Raw genomic sequence first — 23,375 nt, 5'->3', positions numbered from 1 at the left:
CACCCTTCAGACGCGACGTGCCTTGGTTCAGAAATTGCATATCCGTCCGGGTTTGAATCCGAATCCACTAAAGATTAATAGGTTTGGAGTATTAGGCCGTGACAATTCGTCACATAATTTTAACCACGGCCCACTAGTGTGGACACGGGAGACCCGTGGGCTCGGGCCTACAAATCCACAAGTCAAGAACATTGACTTGCACATATACTTGGTGAGGTTCATTGTTTCCCAAAACTATATGGTAGTAGGAAGATTAGCTCACCCACTATATATACAAGTCAACAACCCACTATTTTATCGATGTGGGATCATGTCTCACATGTGAAGTATTTCCAACACTCCCCCTCACATGTGAGCCACAACATACCAGGAACCACCTTCGGCTCTGATACCATATTAGGCCGTGACAATTCGTCACATAATTTTCACCGCAATCCACTCGTGTGGACACGGGAGACCCGTGGGCTCGAGCCTACAAATCTACGAGTCAAGAGCGTTGACTTGTACATACACTTGGTGAGGTTCATTGTTTCCTAAAACCATATGGTAGTAGAAAGATTAGCTCACCCACCATATATGTAAGTCAACAACCCACTATTTTATCAATATGAGATCTTGTCTCACATATGAAGTATTTCCAACATCGAGTTGGTCGGACCCCACCCATTAAGTAATGTTATTGGAATGATGAAGAAATACATCTAATTAACATAATTAAATAGTGAGAACACTTAAAGCAAGAGAAATTGATAAAAAAAAAACTGATGCTCAATGAAGTAAATGCAGGGAGAAATTGTAGTTTTTTTTATTTGTAGTTTAAAAATGATTATTAAAAGTTTTTTTTTTAAACTTAATATATAAAGTCAAATAAGTATCTACTTACACCTTAAAAGTTAAAAATAGAACAAACATAATTGATAATTAGTAATCCAAAGCACAATAATGCATATTTGTAGGATTCCACGATCCTACGATCTGATTCTACCGATTTCGATCCAACTCCCTTAGCGATAATAGGTAGATTCCCGATTCTAATAAGCTTATATGTGGGGACCATAAACATTAATAAAATATTAACATGAGGATGAATAAGGTTATTTTTGTCTAACATTTGTGATAAAAATAGAAAGATTTCTTATGAGTAGGGCTGCACACGGTCCGGTCTGGTCTGGTTTGACAGAAAAATCAGACCAGACCAGAAATTCCGGTCTGGAAATTTTTCAGACCAGATCAGACCAGTCAAGAGACCAGACCGTTTTAGAACGGTCTGGTCTGGTCTGGTCTACGGTTATTTTTTTTTTTTTTTTTTTTTTTTTTTTTTTTTTAATTGAGTGAGAATATAAGATAAACGATAATCTGTAAACAACATACATCATCAAATCCGAAACATCACAAATTTTCAATAGTTAAGTACTCACGTTGGTAGTAATATACATCTTATAGACACAATTTGATTACAAACTTTTCAATCACTTCACAGGCATGAACAATTGCAACACACAAAAGCCCAGAAAATACGAACTAATCGTAGGTACAATCCTAAACATTGATCATTCCCTCAGCATCCATTGTTTTGCATATTTTCACAAGCAATTCAACCCATCAAGATGAAATCCAAAAGAAATTCAAAACCCATAAGCATAATCAAACATTCAGACTAAACCCTAAAAAGTAAAAACAAATCTATCATCATCTGAAAAATTTAATTTCTATCATTCATAATTCTAACAAAGAATCCCATCAAACAAAAACGAAAATGCACAAATAAACATTATCTAAGTTCGAAAGTATCAAATGAGAGAAAGAAAGTATAATAGAAACAAAATCAATACCAAATTAATTGACCGATTAATTGAAGAAAGCTCGAAGAGTTGAAGCCTCGAAGGAGGCGAGGAATTAGAGAGGAGGTGAGGAAGGAATCAGAGAGGAGGCGAGATGAAACAAAAACCCTAAAAATCAAAAACTGATAAAAAAACCCTAAAAATCAAAAAAATCAACCAATATACTTACATTACGAGATTCTACACTTGATTCCGTGGTGAATGGTGAGATTGGAGAATGAAGATTGGAGGAGGAGCGTCGAAGCCTCGAAGAACCACAGAAGCAGAGGCGTCTTTGAAGGAGGTCGTTTGTCGATTGGCGTCTGGCGTCTGTTGACTGTCGATGGGTTGAAGCTTGAAGAGTTGAAGGAAGCGAGGCGAGGCGACTGTCGACTTCAGAGACTTCAGAGACTCAGGCGAGGCGAGGAAGAGAGAAGAATGGGAGACCAGTTTGAGTTTAAGGAATAAGGAATACAGCAGGATAGCCCTAAATCTAATCCCTAGACCCTAATATTAGAGTTTATTACGGTTTATTGGTCCGGTTTGGTCTACAATATAAAAAACCGGGACCGGACCGTAAACCGTTTAAAAAAAAAACCGGACCAGACCATTCAGACCGTAGACCAGACCAAATACTTAAATTACGGTTTGGTCCTGTTTGGTTTACGGTTTAGACCAAACTGTGTTCAGCCCTACTTATGAGAACAACAAATAGAACACCCAAAATGGCAAATAAAAACTTCTTTAAAAAATGGAGTGAGTAATAAGTCAATAAGACTCATAATTTCATTTCGGTGCTTGTAATCTTTTTAGGTTTTCCTTTTAATAGAAAAACTATCCATTGCTATTGCTCTTAAAGACTATACCTTTAAACTACAGAAAAGTAAATACTTGTACAACCAACAAAATAAAATAAAATAAATAGTTAATAAAATATTTAGCTCATCTTGTATGAGACCGTCTTGCGGTGAGACAACCCCAAAATAAGAAGTTCATAAGCTAAAAATGTCTATAATTGAGTTATTCAACCAAAGTATGAGGCATGTCTTACGGTGAGACCGTTTCATACAAGAATTTGTGGGTTTAGATTTTGTTTGAAAATCTAAAAACCGGATCAATTAGGTTTGTACTTGGATTTAATAGACAAAACAAAAAAATCAAAACCGAATCGTAGACCGAAATTTTTATTTAACACAAATTGTTGTGAGAGACGATCTCTACGATAGACGCATTAGATATATGGTCTATATAGTCCAATTAATACAAATTAAAGAAAATATAAGAATGTGGGCTTCTTGTTTTGAGATCCTCTCTTTGAGAGACGATCTTTCACAAACTAGTTGTTCATCAAAAGCTTATAGAAGTGGAGTATTTATTTTTTCAACCAGTCTCCTGAGAGATTGTCTTTTTGTGAGACGTCTATCAGGGTCAGTCTATTTAAACTTGATTAAACTAAAATATGATATTAGGCTAACTAAACTAAAGACGGTCTCTCAAGAGAATTTGTGTTTATTTTTAGCCATTAGCTAGCCCATATATAAATCTTAACGGGCCAAAATAAACCCTAACCCACTACCCAATCTACCCTTTCCTTTCATTTCATTCCTTCCAAAGTTCCACCAAAAATCCAAAATAAACCCTAAAACTCATTCCTTCTTCTGAATCAGAAACTTGGTGAGAGAAAGTGAGGATGGCCAAAACTTATTCATCTTCTTCGTTGAATTAGCAATTATTATTTTCTTTCAACTTCAAGTTTCAAGTTCTTACTGGCCAACCTTGGGTCTTTCATCATTCTTCAAGACTTCTACTGTTTTTAGGGTGAGTTTCACTCCTTTTCAACGAATTTGGGTTTTTTTGGCCATTGCTCAAAAAATCGATTTGTGAAATTCTTTTTTTGTTATGTATTTTTTTTATTGTTAACTTGTTCTGAATTGTTATTTTGTTCTCAATTGTGTTCTATATTTTTTTTCGTTTCCTGTAATTTAGTTTTCCAGCAAAGAGTTCGTTATTTGGTTGATGTTAATTTTCATTTGCATTCATTCCGACGAAGTATAATGTGCGAAGTTTTTCTGCAAGCGAGAAATTGATTGATACTCCTTTATTTCAAGTGCACATTTCTCATTGGCACATAAAATAATTGATTAGAGAGGGTGTGTGTTTAGCAAATGCCAGGAATGATAGAAGGTGTGCGTTTATCAAAATGCTCATGTTAAAGGAAGACATTGTTATATGTGATCCCCCAATTTGAGGTATAGTGTGAACATAGGTAACATTGTACTTCATACTTGGAGACTTAATATCAGAAAATAATGCATTTAACTACAAATTTTCCATAAGGGAATACTCAAAAAAGTGGAGGAAGTAGTAAATAGAGGGTGCTAGAAAAAAATTTGGGTAAGAGTTTGTAGTTGGCTAATGTGATATGGCCTATCCACCTCTGTTCTAACTGGTGGCGAGCGTCCCTAGGTGTCAGAGGTCAAAAGAATCTGCTGGATACATGCTTTAGATCTTGTATTATCGAATAGAAGTGATGCTTTGTTGAACAACATGATGAGTAGCATTGCTTGAATCTTGATCTCTAGTGTTTATAGATGTAAAATTCATGTATGAACTGTATGAGTTATTTGGGTTTTTTATGTGAAGCAGATCATACACATCCACCCAAGCCAAACACAATAGTTTTTATAAAAATCATGTTGGGGTTAGAAAACATAGTCTTTTGCTGAAATATATATATATATATATATATATATATATATATATATATATATATATATATATATATATATATATATATATATATATATATATATATATATATATTTGGGGTTTCCCATGATGATAAATTTACATCAAATATAAACAAATAGGTTAGGCATTGGAGGCTATTGATGGCCATGTAATTAAAGTGCCACTTTGTCCACTTTCGACTTGTTTGGTAGTCAGTATTAAATATGGAGAATGGTGATGAAGAACTAGTCCTATTTTGATAGGAAAATCTTTTGATAGTTTTAATGGTTATGATTGTTCTCCCTCAATCATCTCATTTTTTTCCACAAAATTCATTTTAATGTATTACTATTTAAAAAGATGGTATTAGTTAGTAATAGAAATTTATGAACAAATTTTTTTATGATCAAAGATCCATTACCATGTAAATGACATGGTATATTTCAAAAAAAATAGTACAATATAAGTCAATTTCACTAATACTCTAATAACCAAATGGGTCGTTTGGGTTAAGAAAGAGCCCCCTCCTTTCCCCACTCAATGGAGGATTGCTTGAATTTTGAATTAAGATGCTCTGTCTACTCTCTCTTACCTTCTCTTGAATATCATCTCCTTTCTGATGGTTGGGAGTGATTGTGGAGTTCATAAGAATAAGAACAGTGCAAAAATCAGGAAGGCAGACTTTTGTTCGGCGTACATCTCGTGGGCTTTAAGCCATCGTTTAGCTTTTTTCTGGTTGTTTAAATCCCCTTTTATTTGTCGTACTTATACTTACATGAAGTAATTGTTGGTGCAAATTGTAATGCAGGTTCAGTAATGAATACCAAGATCCGTGTTATAGTTAAATCGTTTGGGCCTCCATTGTCCGAATGCTTTCCACCGCATTCTCGAAAGATTGCGCTGCCTGAAAAAAAGGTAATATATACTGTGCTACGGTCACCTCATGTTCACAAAAAATCCCGAGAACAATTTGAGACTAGGGTTCAGACACATGTGCTGGACATAGAGGCAAAAAGGAATGAATTGCACCACAAGCTGTTTTGGTTGAAACGCCATAGTATAATTGGCTCTGAATTTGAAATCCAAGTGTTTTCAAAGACTCGCCTGGACCCAAAGCTTTTGCCTCTTCCGCAAAGAAAGCGTTGATACTTAATTTTCGATCACCCCATGTTCGGTGCTAGCTCTATTCTGTTTGTTTTACCCTTGTTCAGATACAAATACTTGGTGATCTGAATCTTTGTTGTGATGCTTTGCTCTTTGGCTCTTTGTTACACTTCAACAAATAATGTTGGCATTCGTCTGATGCTCGTGTCTTTGTGGAAGCAATAAGCAATAGTTTTACAGAGAGTTTTGTTGTATCAGTTGGTTTGATCCTTTAGCTAAATTTAAAGTTTTGCCTACTTTTGGTTAACTAATCGTCTTTCCTAAGATGTTTTTATAGATCACCAGTATACTTAATTTGGCGTATATCTATTGTCAGCTGGTAGATAGTAGTATAGTGAGTTAATTTACAATACACTGTAAAAAGATCTCACATATTTGAATCATATGTCCGATTCTCATGGGAACAAAGTGTAGTAGCTTGCATGCCCTTCTTGGGTAATTTAAGAATGTATATTTATATTTTAGTACACTCCTAATGAGTATACTAAATAATCAAGGTAGCACATAATATCATTTGCCCACAATTAAGTTACTATGATAAGAAAAAAAATCATTTATATTGTTAACAGTTCATTGTAAAAGTTGTTATCAATATAACAATTTTAGTTGAAATATAACAATGCAAACACTAATCTTACACGGACAATATTGTCTAAAAATATTTGTTTTTACATTAATTTGAGAATTTAGATTTGTTAGCATTAATTTAAAGTAAGAATTCCAATTTTTATTAAAAAAGAGCTAGAAAATGACTTCGTATGCAAAAATAGCAAAATCGTGCCACTTTTTTTTGTGTACAAACTACAAACCCTTTGTGCTGTGCGTAGATATGAAGCACAAGACGTGCTAAATACACAGGAGCATACTACTCGATCCAACAATCATCTTAGTTGGCCACAAGCGGGCTACATTTAACATTTTTGAAACCAATACAACGTGCTTTAACAATCTTGTTGTGTAATAGCAGAAGCAAAGATCGAAAAACAATAACAAAAACAATAAAGATTCAAACAAACAATAAAGAAAATCACACCGAGAAATTTAACGTTATTTACTATCAATGTGATAGCTATATCCACCGACACCTAAAATGAACTTTCACTATAACCTTGGAGATTACAAGATGAACACGAGACACCAGAGCAATGGCTCTCCAAAGACTTTTCTCTCTTAATTTATCACTTTGTGTTTTCATGACCTAATACTAATTACACATGAGAGCTTTATATATTATGTCTCACAATAAAAATATATTGGGGCAAGAAAACAGAAAGTGTAACTGCCAAAAAACAAAAGAAACCGCCCAAAAACGTGAAGAAACTAAAATTCGCATTCTCCGCTTGCACTGCCGACTCGAATTCTTCATGAAGCCTCATACCGCCGAGTCGGGGAAAGCTACTCGACAGAATTTGATCTTGGCAGAACCTACAGCCGACTCGACTGAGTCAAACCAGCCCCATGCCGCCAAGTCGGCATTTTTCTCTGGAAAAGTCCTCCATTCATCGCTTGTCGACGAGTCGTCTTCAACCTTTGGCCACCATTGTTCATCTTAATCCGTATCCTGACTCTTGTTCAAGTCACCAAATACCAACAAATCCAACCTATATACTAATTTTGGAAAAAAACTGCAAAGAAAATACTAGTATTGCTTTGGACCTCAACACGGTATGCACTATCTATGTGTTCTTGTGTTATGTCACGTGTCATTGTTTGATGAATTTCAGCATGACTTAACAGAAGCTATTACATATTTACGTCACCTAAACAATGGCCAATTCTTGCATATTACACGGTCACCCGACGTGGCTCTGCTCGATATATATATGTATCTCCTCTTGGAAAGTTGAAAAAAATAAGCTTATTACTGAAAATTACTAAAATAGGTTTCGGAAAATTTTCTTCCCAAAATAAGCGTTTTTGTGTCCGAACTTGAGGTCAGCTATGTTCGCTATTATTAACAGCGAGCGATGAATTTTGACTTTTTTTTTACGAATTTATTTGTTCACTGTTAGTAATAGTAAACATACCTAATCTCGACTTTGGTATGAAGACGCTTATTTGGATTACTAAAATTTGCTCAAACTTATTTTGAGAATTTTTTTGAAAATAACCTTTTTTTTTTTTTTTTTTTTTTTTTTTCTCTTTCTCCTCTTGTTCGTTCCCAAGTTCAAAATTTTGAATACTCAAGTTGGCTCTTCTCGCAACTTCACCCAAAGTCTCCAATCATTTCTACCTTTTCTCCTCAAATTATTCAACATTTATCCCTTAAATCCTTCAACTCAATTTAAAATTCCGACAAGGGTCAAGTAATTTGATTGAAGAACTTTTACATAGTAAGAAAACCCACCAAGAAAAGAGGAAACTTCAATGGAGATAGTAGCTGGTCCTATTTCTTCTTGTTCTAAAGAGCATCAGAAAGTTTATCAGCAATGGTTTTCTGTTGCAGATTCTGGTATATTTCATTTACAAGTAGCATTTGAATTTGTTTTTTCCATTCATTTTTTAGAATTTTTATTGTGATTTTTGTCTTTTTTTCTTGATAGATGGAGATGCTCGTATTACTGGAAATGATGCTATAAAGTTCTTTGCCATGTCTGAATTGTCCCGATCTGACCTTAAGCAGGTAAATATACACATTTTGTCTCATATGTTTTAATTTTTGTTTAGTGGCGAATTGAGTATATTTACTAGTATAGTGTGGAACAAACACTAGACTATGCATGTGTGCTGAACTAACCAAGCGTTCGTTCTTCTGTGTTATAATCATATGTTACATCACAAATTCTTGTGAGAGACATTTTTACCGTAAAACGTTCTTTATACATGGGTTAAATAGTCCAACTAATACAATTATTAGTATATGAGCTTCTTGTTTTGAGGCACCGAGAGACGGTTTCTCACAAAAGTAACTTATGTTACATTATTTAAAATTAATAGTTTTTTATAAAGTTATCCGGGTCATAGCCTAAACAGACGCGGGCCTATATCACCCGTTTATAGTTCTTCAATTCAGTTCAAAGATTAAACTAAAATTTTATGATATTTGCTGTATTTGGTGCTTAAGTTTGCCTGTTTTAGTTGTTTAATTTATATTCCTTCTTAGCTTAGCTTACAAAATTTGAACGTGTTGCCCAATTTTATTCATGGTTATAAGTTGGAATCTTGTAAATAAATATGTTTTTTAAACTGTTTGTTAATATCTTAACTCCTTCATATGATTGGTAACGTGATCATGATCCAAATGATTTTTTATAGGGGAATATGTGTAGACTGCATATGAAAGCCTTTGGAAACTAGCAGCATTGTAATGTATGGCTGGGTTCTAGATATCTTCACTGAAATAGATTAGTATCCTCAATCCTGGTAGTTGCTCATTATATACTTGGTTCAAAAGGAATGAAGATGTGCAATTTTGGGTTTGCCAATCAAAATGTTTGATGGAATATAGGTCCCGGGCGAGGTGGCCAAATTGAAGTCATAGTTTGTAGTAACTTAGTATCGGCTTACACGAGCTTCACATAGTTTGATCACTGTTTATGTGACCGGCTTTAATATAGTGTAATATTAACTTGTGGTGTAATATTTTGGTTTTTTACCTTTTGCTTGGGGAGAGTGGGGATTACTTGCTATTGATTTTTGCTATTAGATCCTAACTTTTTTCTCACTAGTGTTCCATCTGGTATTCCCTCAGTGTTAATTCAATTATTTTCTATTAATTTAAGTAATAATTAAACAATGAATTTCTATATCCTTTGAAATTGTTGGTGCTCGCTTATTTATCAAGCAATATTGATAATATTTTTATTGGATTAATTTTTGACATATTATTATCTTTTAGGTTTGGGCGCTTGCAGATACCAAGAGGCAAGGCTACCTAGGTTTCAAAGAGTTTGTTACTGCAATGCAGGTTTGTATATATTGGTTGAAGTGACTAGATTCTTTTTCTTGAACACGTGCAAAATTTCGTAGGGAAGGGAAAGACAAAAGAGGGAAAACACAAGGGGACATTTAGAGTTGATCAAGTCTTAGTCTCTTAGATGCAATTTATATTTTGAACTCCTGTTTTTTTTCTTAAGTTGACTGTTTGTTTTCATTTTTGCAGCTTATATCTTTGGCTCAAGCTGGACATGAGTTAACGTCTGATCTCCTTAGTAATGCAGGTAAGTGAGTATATTTTGTCCCCTTTCATTCTGGATGTCGGCTATATGTCACTATGTCCTTGCAAAAAAAGTTGTCTTTCAACTTGTTTTGATTGCTCCATCCCTTATCGCTATTCTTTTGTTCAAAATGATGTGGTTTACACTATTGTGGTTTCTTTCGATGAGTCACGAGAATGTAATCGACTTAGCAATGATTGGATGGCAGAGCAAGCCTCTGACCATGTAGCAGTGATTGCTTTGATTTGAAATATAGGATTATTTAGTTCTTATTTATCTCCAGTTATCTTTTGATAAGAAATAACATTGCTTGCTCAAAATATAAAATCTGAAGATTCATTTATCATTAAGCAAATTATTGGAAGAAGTGTCCACATTAAGGAAATACTAGAAACTTGGCAAAAAAGTCACTAAGCTAGATGGAGTCTGTTTCAAAGACTCAAACCACATGCAGTGGTTGAACCTTTTAGGCTTAGCCTCAAACAGTACTACATAAGGGATCATGTGTGGAATGTTGTTGCCACTTTGTCTCTGCAAGAACTTTCTTTTCTAGAACATCATCATTGATTGCATTGGCTCACATATAAGCATTTTGGAGTGTTATTTATGTTACCAATAGGTACCCTTCAAGCCTTCATGCTTCCTCAGTACCTAGTGTATGTTGTTTATTTTGAGATATTGCAAAGTTATATGTTCACCTATAATAGCATATTCTCTTTGAATTTGATTGTAAGACTAATCCCTTTCTTTTTTTTTTGGGACTATAGTTATAGAAGACATTCAACTGCCTGTGATGGTTGGCTTGGATGTGCTATTAGCTGTGAGTGTCATAATCTAATATCATATATTGTTTATCCAAATCTTTGTATTATATATGTAATTCAGCACTTGTTCTTCTGTAGAAAAAGAAGATCGTGACGGCATATGTTGAACCTGAATTCAATGGTTAGGATTTTTCATTTTTACAAAATGGAAGAGTTTTTGTATCACTCTTAGTTATTGCTAATCCTTGTACTGCAACTACTGCAGGGTCTTTGTCTCCTCAACGACAATCACTGCCTACATCAAATTGGTTTGGTTCGAAATCCTCAAAGAAGGTGTGACATGTTTTTTACAAGCCATGGTTTCACATTTTCTATTGATTTTCAATTTTCGTTTTCTTTGTGAGTATCTTGGAAAGTATGCCTTGTGGAATTGGAGGGAACACTTGCAATCTTGCCAATCAAATGTGGCAATTGGTTACCTAGGTCCGAGAAAGTCAAGTTTTCAAGTTAGTACTTGCTTTCATCGGGTTTAATTTTTCATAGTGTTCTCAGTTCCACTTTGGACTCATCAAAAAAGGAAATATAAAATGTTTTATGGATATTTTTTTTAGACATTTCATAGAATTGAGGTGATTGTCATATTTATTTATATTCTCTTCATGATTTTTGATGAAAACTGGAGAGGTTATCTTCATAAATTCTTTTAGATCATGATCTTATCATTATAATTTCCAAACGTATAAACGTTAACTCTTATGTCTTGGCAAAAAGGTTGCATTTTCATATTCCCTTCCTTTTTCAACTAAATTTCTTTGATTGATTGTACTTGTATTCCTATTCTCTCTCTTCATTTAACGAATGCATATCATTTTGGCAATACCTCATCTTTAACATTACTGTTCTTGTAAATTCATGTTTCTTGTTGTAAATTCCAATTTCATAATTCTATAATTCATAGTATGTTCTATTCTTGACAAGTGTAGCAGTGTTACATGATTTGCTGATCTCCTAGCATATTGTGAATAAAAAAGCGAATTATTTTGATTTTGAGCATTTTTGGGCCATTTTGAGCGAATTGCGAATTCAAAAAGCAATTTAGAGGGTGAATTATGTTACACTATCTTGACAACATATAGTTTATACCGAAAACATGAATATATTGAACCTAGTTGTGTATCTTGAATTGCCTCAATATTGATGTGTTTCCCTCTAATTTAATATAAGTGATTCTTTTAATAAATTTTTTCCTCTTGATAATCCATGTTGGCTAGTTTCTAATGAATGACAATAACATTTTCTTTTCGTAATATTATAAGATAAGTTATGTATCTTTATTGCTTCATGTTGTGTTTTATTTCTATTTTGTCCTGTACCTAGGTCCCCCTTACTGCAGTAACTTCCATAATTGATGGTTTGAAGAGATTGTACTTGGAGAAGCTGAAGCCATTGGAGAATACCTATCGCTTTCATGACTTTGTGTCACCGCCAATGGTAAGGCTGAATTTGTTCTTTATGGTTTATATTCAATTTATCTGTACTTTCAATATATATTTTCCGAAATCTTAATTATATACTTTTGTGGTTCTAGTATCAATTTATATGATATGGTGTCTTTTGCAGACTAGCAGTGATTTTGATGCTAAACCAATGGTTATGCTGTTGGGACAATATTCAACGGGAAAAACAACATTTATAAAACATTTGTTGAAATGTGATTATCCAGGTCGATTGAGTTGCTTACATGTGTTTCATGTTATGTATAGATCTATTTCGCATTTTGACTATACTGATGTATTGTTTTGTTTGCTATCCAACATCCGACAGGAGCTCATATCGGACCAGAGCCTACAACAGATCGCTTTGTTGTTGTTATGGTACTGTATGCTTTCTAATGTTGTCTTATTTGACTCTAGATCCTACGCAATATAATTGATCTCTTTTCCTCTAATTAGAGGTGTTCAAAACAGACTTGATGACTCGAAATTTACCCAACTTTATAACCGAATCCGATTTGACCCGACTTTAAAAAATAATTTATAATTATGTTAAAAACAATATGGACATAAAATCCAATTTCAAACCAACCCGAAATCAGCCTGATAACCCGAATGAACACCTCTACCTCTAATTATGTATTTCACAAACGCCTTTCATTCTCTCCAGAGTTCAGACAATATCTGAGTATTTCTACTCTCCCGGCCCCTGGTATCTCATGGATATGGACATCTTTGTGTGCTTATTTTGGTGGGAGCCTGGGGCGAAACCATACTAGGGGCCAGGGAGGCCTGAGCCCCTCGATCCAAACATGCGGCCTACAGTGTTTATAACTCACCCCCTTCACTTATTTAAAATATATGATATAAAGGTGATTACATATCACTAAATCAAGTAAAGATTAATGGTCTCATTAGTAGAATTGAAACTTAAGCTTGAAAAACGTTTGCCATTTTTCAGTCTGGACCAGATGAAAGGAGCATTCCTGGAAATACAGTTGCCGTCCAAGCAGACATGCCATTTACTGGCCTAACAAACTTTGGAGGAGCATTCTTATCAAAGTTCCAGTGTTCGCAATTGCCACATCCTGTAAGTAGCTGATCTCTATATGCATTATTGTTCATTGTAACTGGCTGATTTCATCCTGCTATTTTCGACTGGTGACGTTCTATCAGTTGCTGGAGCATATAACTTTTGTCGACACACCTGGAGTTCTGTCAGGAGAGAAGCAAAGAACTCAAAGAAGCTATGATTTTACAGGTGTAATATCATGGTTTGCAGCAAAGTGTGATATGATTCTTCTCTTGTTTGATCCTCACAAGCTTGACATAAGTGATGAATTTAAGCGTGTAATTGCGTCTTTGCACGGTCATGATGATAAGATTCGTGTTGTCTTAAATAAGGCGAATCAAGTCGATACCCAACAGGTTAGTTCTTAATTTGTGTTACCCGAACTCTTCATTTTACCTCAAGTACCCATGTTGGATCCTCGACACTTGGACATGGATATGAGAATATGACACTTAGACACTTTAGTTTGAAGCTAAAAAATTGTATTTTTCCATTATTTATCCCGGTCGGACGCTTGGGCACGTACCCGTGTGGGATGTGTCTCAAGTATGGCTAACAAAGATCTTCATTACCAAGTATCTATACATAAATTTTTCATTTTTCAAATTCAGAACATAAATTATATGATAATCGGGCAATCTTAATTACCAAGTAGCTACACATAAATTTTTCATTTTTCAAGGAAGTTCAAAACATATATAATACGATAACCAGGCAAAGTTATTTTTTTGTTGCAGCTAATGAGAGTTTATGGTGCACTGATGTGGTCACTTGGAAAGGTCCTGAATACCCCCGAGGTATCTCGTGTTTATATTGGGTAGGTATTGCTTTGTGATTAGTATAATTTTTACGTATGAGTAAAGAGATTTTCGATTTCATTTATCGCAACCTACTGTCGGTTCTATATATGACATTACCCCCTTTGGTCCGAAATATGTATCCCATGTCTCTTTCAAGGTATTCGATACACAATTTTGGGTTTTGACTATAATTATCTTTGATGTGTATTATTAAAACATTTTCAAGGTCAATGTTTTGAAAGCATATGGAAATATGTGTAACAAGATCTCTCTGAGAATAGTGTTTATTTCACTGTCCTTGTGAGTTTGCTTTACTCAACTTTTATAACTGTTACATAGGGGAGTGGTGGTGATTTGGAGAACTTGCATGAACAAAGGGAGTAATAAAGAAATATGGTGAAAATTATGATTTTTGACCTTAAAATGTCATTGATGGAACACTTATTCTAGGGCATGGGGGAAAACTCTGATTTTCTATGATAAGCGTGCTTTAGACTATCTATATTGAATTGACTTTATACAATATAAGCCTAGATTTATGTCCTTGTCCTTCTCTAAATTCCACAGCTTAATGTGGTTAGCTGTGGATTTTAGAAGAATCGGGTTAATTAGCATTTTAATGTATTATAATTATTTTAATGTGGCTAAATATTTATAGTTCTTTGGTTTTATATTATAATGGAATAAAGTAAAATGATTCGTTAAATCATGTGCATGCATTTCTTATTTATGTGAAGTTGCACATGGCGTTTGCTACCAAGGATCAATCAGAAACTAACCTCTTTGTTAGTTTATCATTAATAAGGGTAAAGTTGCATACATCCAACCATCCCGTACCTCACCCTAGGTGGTAGCCACTTAATTACACATGGAAAATGGAAAATAATAATAATATATATAAATATCATGATTATGCAAAATTTACATGCTGAGAGTAGTATTTTTCTTTGTAGTTCATTCAACGACAAACCTATAAACGAAGAAGCAGTTGGTCCTGTAGGAAGGGATCTTTTTGAGAAAGAACAAAATGATCTGCTTAATGATCTGAAGGATATCCCAAAGAAAGCTTGTGATAGACGGGTATGGCCTCAATTTTCTTAAACTCTTCGAATAGTTTTCTCTTCATATCTGGATTGGAGACGAATTATGCTTCTAATTTATACAGATTAATGAATTTATAAAGAGGGCAAGAGCAGCTAAGATTCACGCTTACATAATTAGTCATCTGAAGAAGGAGATGCCTTCCATGATAGGGAAGTCCAAAACTCAACAACGACTCATTGATAACCTCGAAGATGAATATGTTAAGGTTGTGCATTTACTCACTTAGTCACTTATCTTGTTTAACCTTTCCCTATTCTTCAAATTTGTAATTCACATGCCAAGCAAGGCTTGCTTCAAGAGGCAGTCTATGTTACTCGGACTCTTCATTTTGTTTCATGTACCCGTGTCCGATCCTTGATCCTTGGACATTAGTATGACGCTTAGACACTTCTTTTTAAGTGTAAAATTGAATATTTAGACGTATCGCACTTGGACACGTACCAGTATCCAACATTTGTACCCGAGTCCAAGTAACATAGGTGGCAGTTTCCTGGCTTGTAGCCTTGTATCAATTTGTTGTATCTCTGCACCTTAAACTATCGGGATCACATCCCACGACATGTACATTAAGAATGGGTGATTTTTGCTACCCTTCCCTTTTTTCAAGGGTCATAAACTCATAATGCATAGGAGCTGGGCCAGGTTGACTCATATGGGTTCGGGGCTGTTAAACTACTTCTACCAAAGAAGGAAATCTTCTCGCTGTATATATAAACTTTGTGAAACAGGTTCAGAGGGAATTCCATTTACCAGCAGGTGACTTTCCTTGTGTGGAGCAATTCAGGGAAGTTCTAAGTAGCTATAGTATTGAAAAATTTGAAAAGTTGAAGCCGAAGATGATTCAAGCCGTTGATGATATGCTTGGCTATGATATTCCAGAGCTATTAAAGAATTTTAGGAACCCGTACGAGTGAAAGAATCCTCGGAATCTCAGAGAAGCGACCTTCATGACTACATCACTTCGCTTTGTAAATAGTTTTCTGGTATGTTTAAATTTTGTTGCAAATTCAATTGAATCCATTTATTCTTCTCTTTGCTCAGAGGCAATCTAAATATCCATTCTTCGTGTTTGCCTTTACAATTACAACTAGATTTTTTTTTTAACAAATGCTTGATGGTTTTAATCTACATGAAATTATGTCATGTCCAGTTGAATTACTTGATCATGGACTTCAATGCTTATATTAGTTATATATCATAGTGCATACACAATTCTCAAGCTTTGCTTCTATGAGCGGAATATACTGGGTATGATGATGATAATGATGACACAGTGCTCAAGCTTTGCTTCTATGAGCGGAATATACTGGGTATGGTGATGATAATGATGATACAATTCTCAAGCTTTTATGAATAGAGTAATAATATTACAAACATTAACTCTTGGTAAATAGTGTTTATTTACATAAAATTAAGTGTGTCATTAGTCCCCTCCTATGTAGAAAATTGTTGGTTTTGGTGGGTCCATGATTTCCACCGTGCCCTCAAGCATTTTTGCTACCTTTCCCATGGATGGTCTCATTTCCGGCCTCTCTTGAACACACCACATTGCTGTCTTCACCATTCGATCGATCAATTTGAAGTGTGCCTTATCATCATATGAGTTTTTGATTTGACGATCCAATATTTGATCCATCCTCTTTTCTTCGATTGCCATTTCAAAAGCCCATTGCGGTAGATACCATTCTTCACTAGCAATAGAGGAAGACCCTTGAACCATATTCCTTACTCCTGTCACAATTTCTAGAAGTACCATGCCAAAACTAAACACATCAACCTTCGCAGTTATTGAGTCGTTGTTCACCCATTCAGGAGCTAGGTAGCCTCGTGTCCCTCGGATTCGTGACTTGGTTACTATTTCTTCCTTCTTCCTAAGCTTTGATAGCCCGAAATCAGCTACCTTTGGACAGAAGTCTTCCCCTAAGAGTATGTTCTCGGGCTTGATGTCGCAATGTAACACCCATTCCAAACACTCTTCATGTAGGTATGCTATTGCCCTTGCAACACCAAGGGCAATTCTATACCTGATATTCCAATCAAGCATTGGCTTTTGTTCTTGGCTGTCCGTCCCAACTTGGCTCTGCATGAAGAGAAATTTGTTGAGTGAACCATTAGGAACGTGTTCATAGACCAAAATCCTCCGACCCTTCTCGTTGCAGAAGCCCCATAAGCGTACCAAATTAAGGTGGTGCATTCGTGCTATTATAGTCACCTCGGCCCAAAATTCTCCATCCCCACCAGTGACATTGGTTAAGCACTTAACAGCCACTGGTCGACCATCTTGCAACTTTCCGGCATATACATCACTAAAGCCGCCCTTTCCTATGACGTTTTCCTCTGAAAAATCCTTTGTTGCTGCTTTAATCTCCGCATAAGTAAATCTTCTAGGACCGGCTGTTTGCAATAACCCGAGCCCAAGTGTTTGGGCCATGTCTCGATACTTCACGTACCTCTTTAGGAATGCCCAAAATAAGAGCACCCCACTAGCAATTTCTATTGTGAAAAGAACGGTTATGATTATAATGTTCCGGACTGTCTCATTAGACTCACCAGGCGGATCCGGTAAACTTATTTGGACGGGGCACATGGTCTCCAACACCTCTGACATGCCCGTGAAGTTACTTGAATCCGTTTCTGAGCTGTCCACTTTAAGATAAAAGACCGTCTCAGTCGAAGGAGACCAATACCCGTTTAAGATTCTGTCGAGTTGGAGCACACAATAACCCGACCCATCATACTTGTACCCGAAACCAATGCACCTTTTGTTAGGCCTACACTTGGACTCACAATCTACATACTTGAGAGCTTTCAAGCTAGTTTGGTTCGACCCACCCGAGTAGTTAACATAATCCAACCGAAGAAACTTGCTTTTCGCCATATCAACAATCGAGATTTTTCTCTCACAAGAGTTCGTCTTATCACTCTTCCTAAACCCGGGTGGGCAAAGACATTCATAGTCTGAGAAAGTCGAACCATCACTATAACAAATATAGCCCGGCCCGCATAAACCATGCACTTGACAAATCTCTAACAAAGCCATCCAAACAGGAACCCATATCCTCTTATCCGGGTCAAAACTCAGAGCCCGGAAATTCCCATCGTCCCCCAATGTTAGTCGTCTAGTCCGATTTTGATCAAAATCCGCCATCAGAAACGGGCTTGCCCCTGCTAGTACAACCAGTCCATCTAACTCGAGATTCATAAGCCCATTACTCGAAGTCCAATAAGTATCCGACCCATTAAAAACCAAATTTTTTGCCCCGGTAAACCTAAACTTCCCATTCCTAGATGTCAAAACTGTGTTATTTGTAATATTTTGACTAGGAAGAAAAGTATCAGTTGGGTAATCAAAACTCTTCCAAGACCCAAACACCAAATTCCCACCATCCTCAAGCAATAACCGAGTAGAATTGGAGCTCGGAGGAGGCGGGTTGGGCCAAAGATTAGGCCCGGAAGACGCATTTGTAAGCTGAAAATCACCATTAGAAGTGATGGTCAAAGAAGCAGATGACCGAACAGGGGAATTCCAATTAGCAGACCAAACAATGGTATGATCATCTGAAAGATTTGAATACCAAATCGAGAAGATGAAGAGGTTTGGAGAAGTGGGTGACGGTCGAAAACCGGCTGTAAAAGTCGAGTTAGGAGAACGAAGGGTGAGGTTTTTAGATGGATTCCATGGAGATTCTGCAATGGAGAAAGAAGATATAGATTGAGCTAATGAAGATGAAGATGTAAAGAAATGGATTATGAAGAAGAAGATTAAGAGGAGATATTGCATTGTTTTGAATTTTTAGAGATTTTTGTCTTTTGATTTGAGAGTTTTGGAGTTTGAGGTTGGTTCGTTGGTGGGTTGATGATGAGGTTTTAATGGCGGCTTTTGTTTGAATCATTGTTGGGTGAAAGTTGACTCATAGACTTTTTTTACAATAATTATATATATGCGGGTCTTATCGTGATAGGCGGAGCAAATTACAAATTTTATGAAAATATCTTTATATTTTTTTAGTAATTTTATATCTTTAGATATCTAATATATATTAAGCAATTTAATATTGAGGCCTCAAATTATTCAGGGTCCTGTGCGATCGAACATATCGAACATGCTCAGAACCTCTTATGCATATTCATATATGAATTGAGTAGTCTAACTAATATAATTATTAGCATATGAATTTTTTGCAGTCTTCCATAAGAATAACTCTTTAATTTTTTATTTGTTTTTTAATTATAAAATAGGCCGAGAAAAGAAGTGCTCTTCATTAAGTATCTAATTAAATATTGGAGAAGTGTTGCTTGTTTTCTAAATGAGCAATTTTTGACATTTAGTATTGGAGATAGTTGCTTTAAAGGACAATAAAAAATAATTCTTAATAGTTGTCATTTGTCAAAATGGATTTTTATATATATTTAATTTGGGAAAATAGTTTTTTTTTTAATTTGTGAAATAAAATAGTATTAAATTTCAGCAAGTAGTTGATGTTTCTGAATTATAATTTCAAAATAATACTATATATATTTCTAAATAAAACCCTGGGAATTGCAAATGGATTGATACCTCAATAATTTTATACGTCAACTATTTTTTTTAAAAATTTTCATTATCATTGAATTTGTTGATTTTGTGAGACAAGGATTCACATTTTTACTCGTATTTTCTCCATTAATCCATAAACTTAAAAACAAAAGTTTAAAAAGGGGAGAATTCCCAATAGAAAAAGATATTTAATTATTTTTATAATTGATGCAAATTAAAGAGTTTTTTTTTGTTTCGATAACATGAAAAAAGAGTAAAACATTTTGATTTTTTACCAAAATCATATGAAAAATAAAAAATGATAAAGTAATTTGAGTATTAGTATCAATGACTCATGCATTAGAAGAGTTTCAATACATTTTATAACAATTAAGTGCATTTCATACTAGTAGTTCTTTACTTCTTTATATTAAGAGATTTAATTAGAGTTTTATTATTTATAACCTATATAATAATAACTCTAGTAATAGGCTGCGTTGTACTGTCCCCCCTCAAATAATATGTTATGTTAATAACTTGATAATTGATTTTTTTTTATTTTGTTCGTTGATTTTTAGCTTGTTTTTAATTATTACCCTGTAAATAAAAAAAATTAATGTTACTAATTAGTCTAACAAGTTAATTAAATTAGTCTATAACTGGTATTCAATATTCGTGTTATTTTTTTATTGGAGGTGTTTTGACGAACGACTGATAGCAAATAACTAGTAGGTGATTGAACTATCGGAGTAACTAATTTGACCAACTGATTCGTTCACTTGGTTTGACCATATAATTTTAAACCTATTGCTAGGAGTACCTAGCTTAAAAAAATATCTTATTCCTAACAATAACCTGTTTTCATCAACTAATTTAATAAACGCTAGCATTAAATATTTTGACCATTCAATTTTTTGTATCTGACAAAACAAGTTAAAATTGACCAATAAATCATTTTACGGAACAATCCATTTCCTTTTCGAATTTAAAGTAAGAAGGTATTTCCTTCGTCTCCGTGACTATGCCAACATTACTAATACCTCTCATTTCCATTTTAATTCTTCACTACTTTCTTTAATTATTTTCCCCATGTTTTTTTTACTTTCTCCTCCTATTAATCATATGTAGATCAATTATTTTAGTGTCTCAATTTTTAATATTTGTATAATATAATTGTGATCAGAAATGTGAGGGGTGCACAATTGAAAGAGGGACAACAACCTATGAACAAGCAACTTGCTAAAAATAGAAGTTCCTTGTCGTTAATACTTTATAATCCCCTTGAAATTATTGTTTTTCGGAGAAAAATAAGAAACAAACCAAAATTAGGTGCCCTGTTTAAAAAGTTATTACTTTTGAATTTCACATCAATTGTCAAAACATACTCCTCTCTAATTTTCCATAGATCACGCAATCACACTTTTGTCTTTTTTCATTTTATATTTGAATTATTCTGAATAATTTTTTATTTATATATTAATTCTATCATATTTCATAATAATTAACGTTAAAGTTTATTTATATTATCATAATTTGAAACTAATAATTAAAAAGATAATTTTTTTTTCTTTGATTGCGAGGAAAAAATCAATGAAAAATATAAAATAATTACCGATCCTAAAAAACTATTTTTAAGGTCTTTAAAATTAACGTATCGTGAACGTCTAGTTAGGTCGCAGCTTGCAGAATGTGAGTCCATATCTACACGGCCATGCCACCATATAATTGCCTTTCTTTATTTGTACAAAGCTAGATTCATAAAAACAACAAGACTTTGAATAGTCTAAGAGAAAAACGTATCCATAGGACGAACCACAACAATGATGGTGTTTGTCTTTTTTATTCTTACAGACCAGATACGGCAAGGAAAGGGTAATATTATTTAAAAATTTAACTTATGATCGTTTTTGAAAAAAATATTACGATTTTTTTTCAACTGAAATAAGACATAATTCTCAATAATAATGAATGACTTAAACGGTTTTCTTTATGAAATTGTTTTTCATGTACGTATATTATGCCTAAGGATACACAAAAAGACCAGACTAATGTGATAGGAGTACTATCTATTTTTCTTCTTGATAACCTCTGTTTTTTAATAGCTATACTTTTATAAAAAAAAAACTTGGACATAAAAGAGATATGTTTAGTTATTGAAAAGAAATGCAATATTTCGTTAATTTCTCTATAATAAGATCAATTTTTGATTAATTAATGAATAACATAAATTTAGAGGCTTTTTTTTTTAGAATAACACCAACTTTAGTATAGTAGTTAATTTACCATTTTTCTGTTATATAATTTCTTATAGTTTGATTTTTAACATGTTTGTATATTTTAGGAATTGACCTCCGAAGTTAATATTATTTTTAGTTAATTAAAAATTGAAATTATTATAGGAAATAAGCAAAAAATTATATAATTTCAGATAATTTTTCTTTTTAAATTGAGACTAGTGTATAATTGAGTTTTTTTTTTTTTTTTTGTTTTTTTTTTTTTTTCCTTGAGATAAGATCATATTTGTTCATGCATGTAGACTATTGTTTTACACTTATACTACTTGAAGATTGATTGAAGATCAAATACTCTTTAGAGGGGGTGAATAAAGAGTATGCCCGTTTAAAAATTTTTCTAGAAGGTAAGCTCAAGAGTTTGTGAAACCTTTCAAAACAGTTTTCTAGAACTGTTTTAAGTCGAATAATATATCTATGAAATATGTGCGAAAATAAACTTAAACAAAAACAAGGGATTTGTTAACGAGGTTCAGCCATTAATAGCTTACTCCCCCGCCTATGGTTTCTCTTCCAACCCGTAGAATTCAACGCCTTTTATTAATTAACTTTAAGACAACTTAGAAGATCTCTCTATCTTCTCTCATCACGTTCTTCCCCTTGAAGAACGTCTTACAAGTTCCCTTAATAAAAGTACTAATTCCAATCTCACAAAAGAGAAAACAAATTGAATACTTTAAAAAGTATTTCAAACTTAGGCGTAATTATAATCAAAAGTTCTAATTTTTTTTAACTCTAAAACATATTACAAATGAAACAGTTAGATAAACTAAGTTTTTACAACGCTTTATGAATATAAAATCTTAATTCAAAAAGAGAGAAAATTATGAAAAGTGTTCTATTAACTTAATCTTTGAATGAAGCCTCATATATATATATATATATATATATATATATATATATATATATATATATATATATATATATATATGTATATATATATATATGTATATATATATATATGTATATATATATATATATGTATATATATATATATATATATGTATATATATATATATATGTATATATATATATATATGTATATATATATATATATATATATATATATATATATATATATATATATATATATATATGTATATATATATATATATATGTATATATATATATATATGTATATATATATATATATGTATATATATATATATATATATATATATATATATATATATATATATATGTATATATATGCCACGCCTCAATATAATCTTGCAAGCCAAGGAAGCTTCATCCGAAAATATAGCTAATCTGATTCATCTGAGTCAGTCTTCAAAACTTTGAGCCTTAATTCAAATTGACGCTCCACTGAAGAAGCTCGTCTTTTATTGCTATTTTTAGCTATTTGAACTCTTGAGCTGCCACGTTAATACTCATACAAGGTATTTAAAATTCAATAATTCAAATAATAAAACAATGTAAATATTATTTAAATTAAATTCTTAT

General features: G+C 33.5%; 2 protein-coding genes and 1 long non-coding RNA gene across 4 annotated transcripts; 2 read left to right on the top strand and 1 right to left on the bottom strand.

Annotated features, from left to right (window-relative positions):
- The first annotated feature begins 3,210 nt into the window (after positions 1–3,210).
- LOC130824246 (uncharacterized) lies at positions 3,211–6,238 on the top strand. The gene is made up of 2 exons (XR_009046691.1): positions 3,211–3,638; positions 5,359–6,238. It is a non-coding gene; the product is annotated as an uncharacterized LOC130824246 (long non-coding RNA).
- Positions 6,239–7,875: 1,637 nt separating this feature from the next.
- On the top strand, positions 7,876–16,018 carry LOC130823888 (EH domain-containing protein 1-like). 2 transcript variants are annotated; one of them, XM_057688713.1, is made up of 16 exons: positions 7,876–8,166; positions 8,258–8,337; positions 9,553–9,621; positions 9,817–9,874; positions 10,639–10,691; positions 10,774–10,816; positions 10,901–10,968; positions 12,013–12,126; positions 12,256–12,358; positions 12,460–12,509; positions 13,090–13,218; positions 13,305–13,556; positions 13,938–14,017; positions 14,954–15,080; positions 15,166–15,309; positions 15,833–16,018. In XM_057688713.1, exons 1-16 carry the CDS (start codon positions 8,082–8,084, stop codon positions 16,016–16,018), a joined length of 1,641 nt encoding a protein of 546 aa, XP_057544696.1. In that variant the 5' UTR covers positions 7,876–8,081. The 2 variants fall into 2 exon arrangements, with proteins under 2 accessions (XP_057544696.1, XP_057544697.1); XM_057688714.1 differs by having other exon boundaries at positions 7,882–8,166; positions 15,861–15,980.
- Positions 16,019–16,319: 301 nt separating this feature from the next.
- On the bottom strand, positions 16,320–18,885 carry LOC130823887 (G-type lectin S-receptor-like serine/threonine-protein kinase At1g34300). The gene has a single exon (XM_057688711.1). The coding sequence runs from the start codon at positions 18,883–18,885 to the stop codon at positions 16,528–16,530; it is 2,358 nt and encodes a 785-aa protein (XP_057544694.1). The 3' UTR covers positions 16,320–16,527.
- Positions 18,886–23,375: the final 4,490 nt, after the last annotated feature.

The sequence above is a fragment of the Amaranthus tricolor genome, chromosome 9 (assembly GCF_026212465.1).
Source record: "Amaranthus tricolor cultivar Red isolate AtriRed21 chromosome 9, ASM2621246v1, whole genome shotgun sequence".
NCBI lineage: Eukaryota > Viridiplantae > Streptophyta > Magnoliopsida > Caryophyllales > Amaranthaceae > Amaranthus > Amaranthus tricolor.
This window is presented reverse-complemented; position numbering and strand designations above follow the sequence as displayed.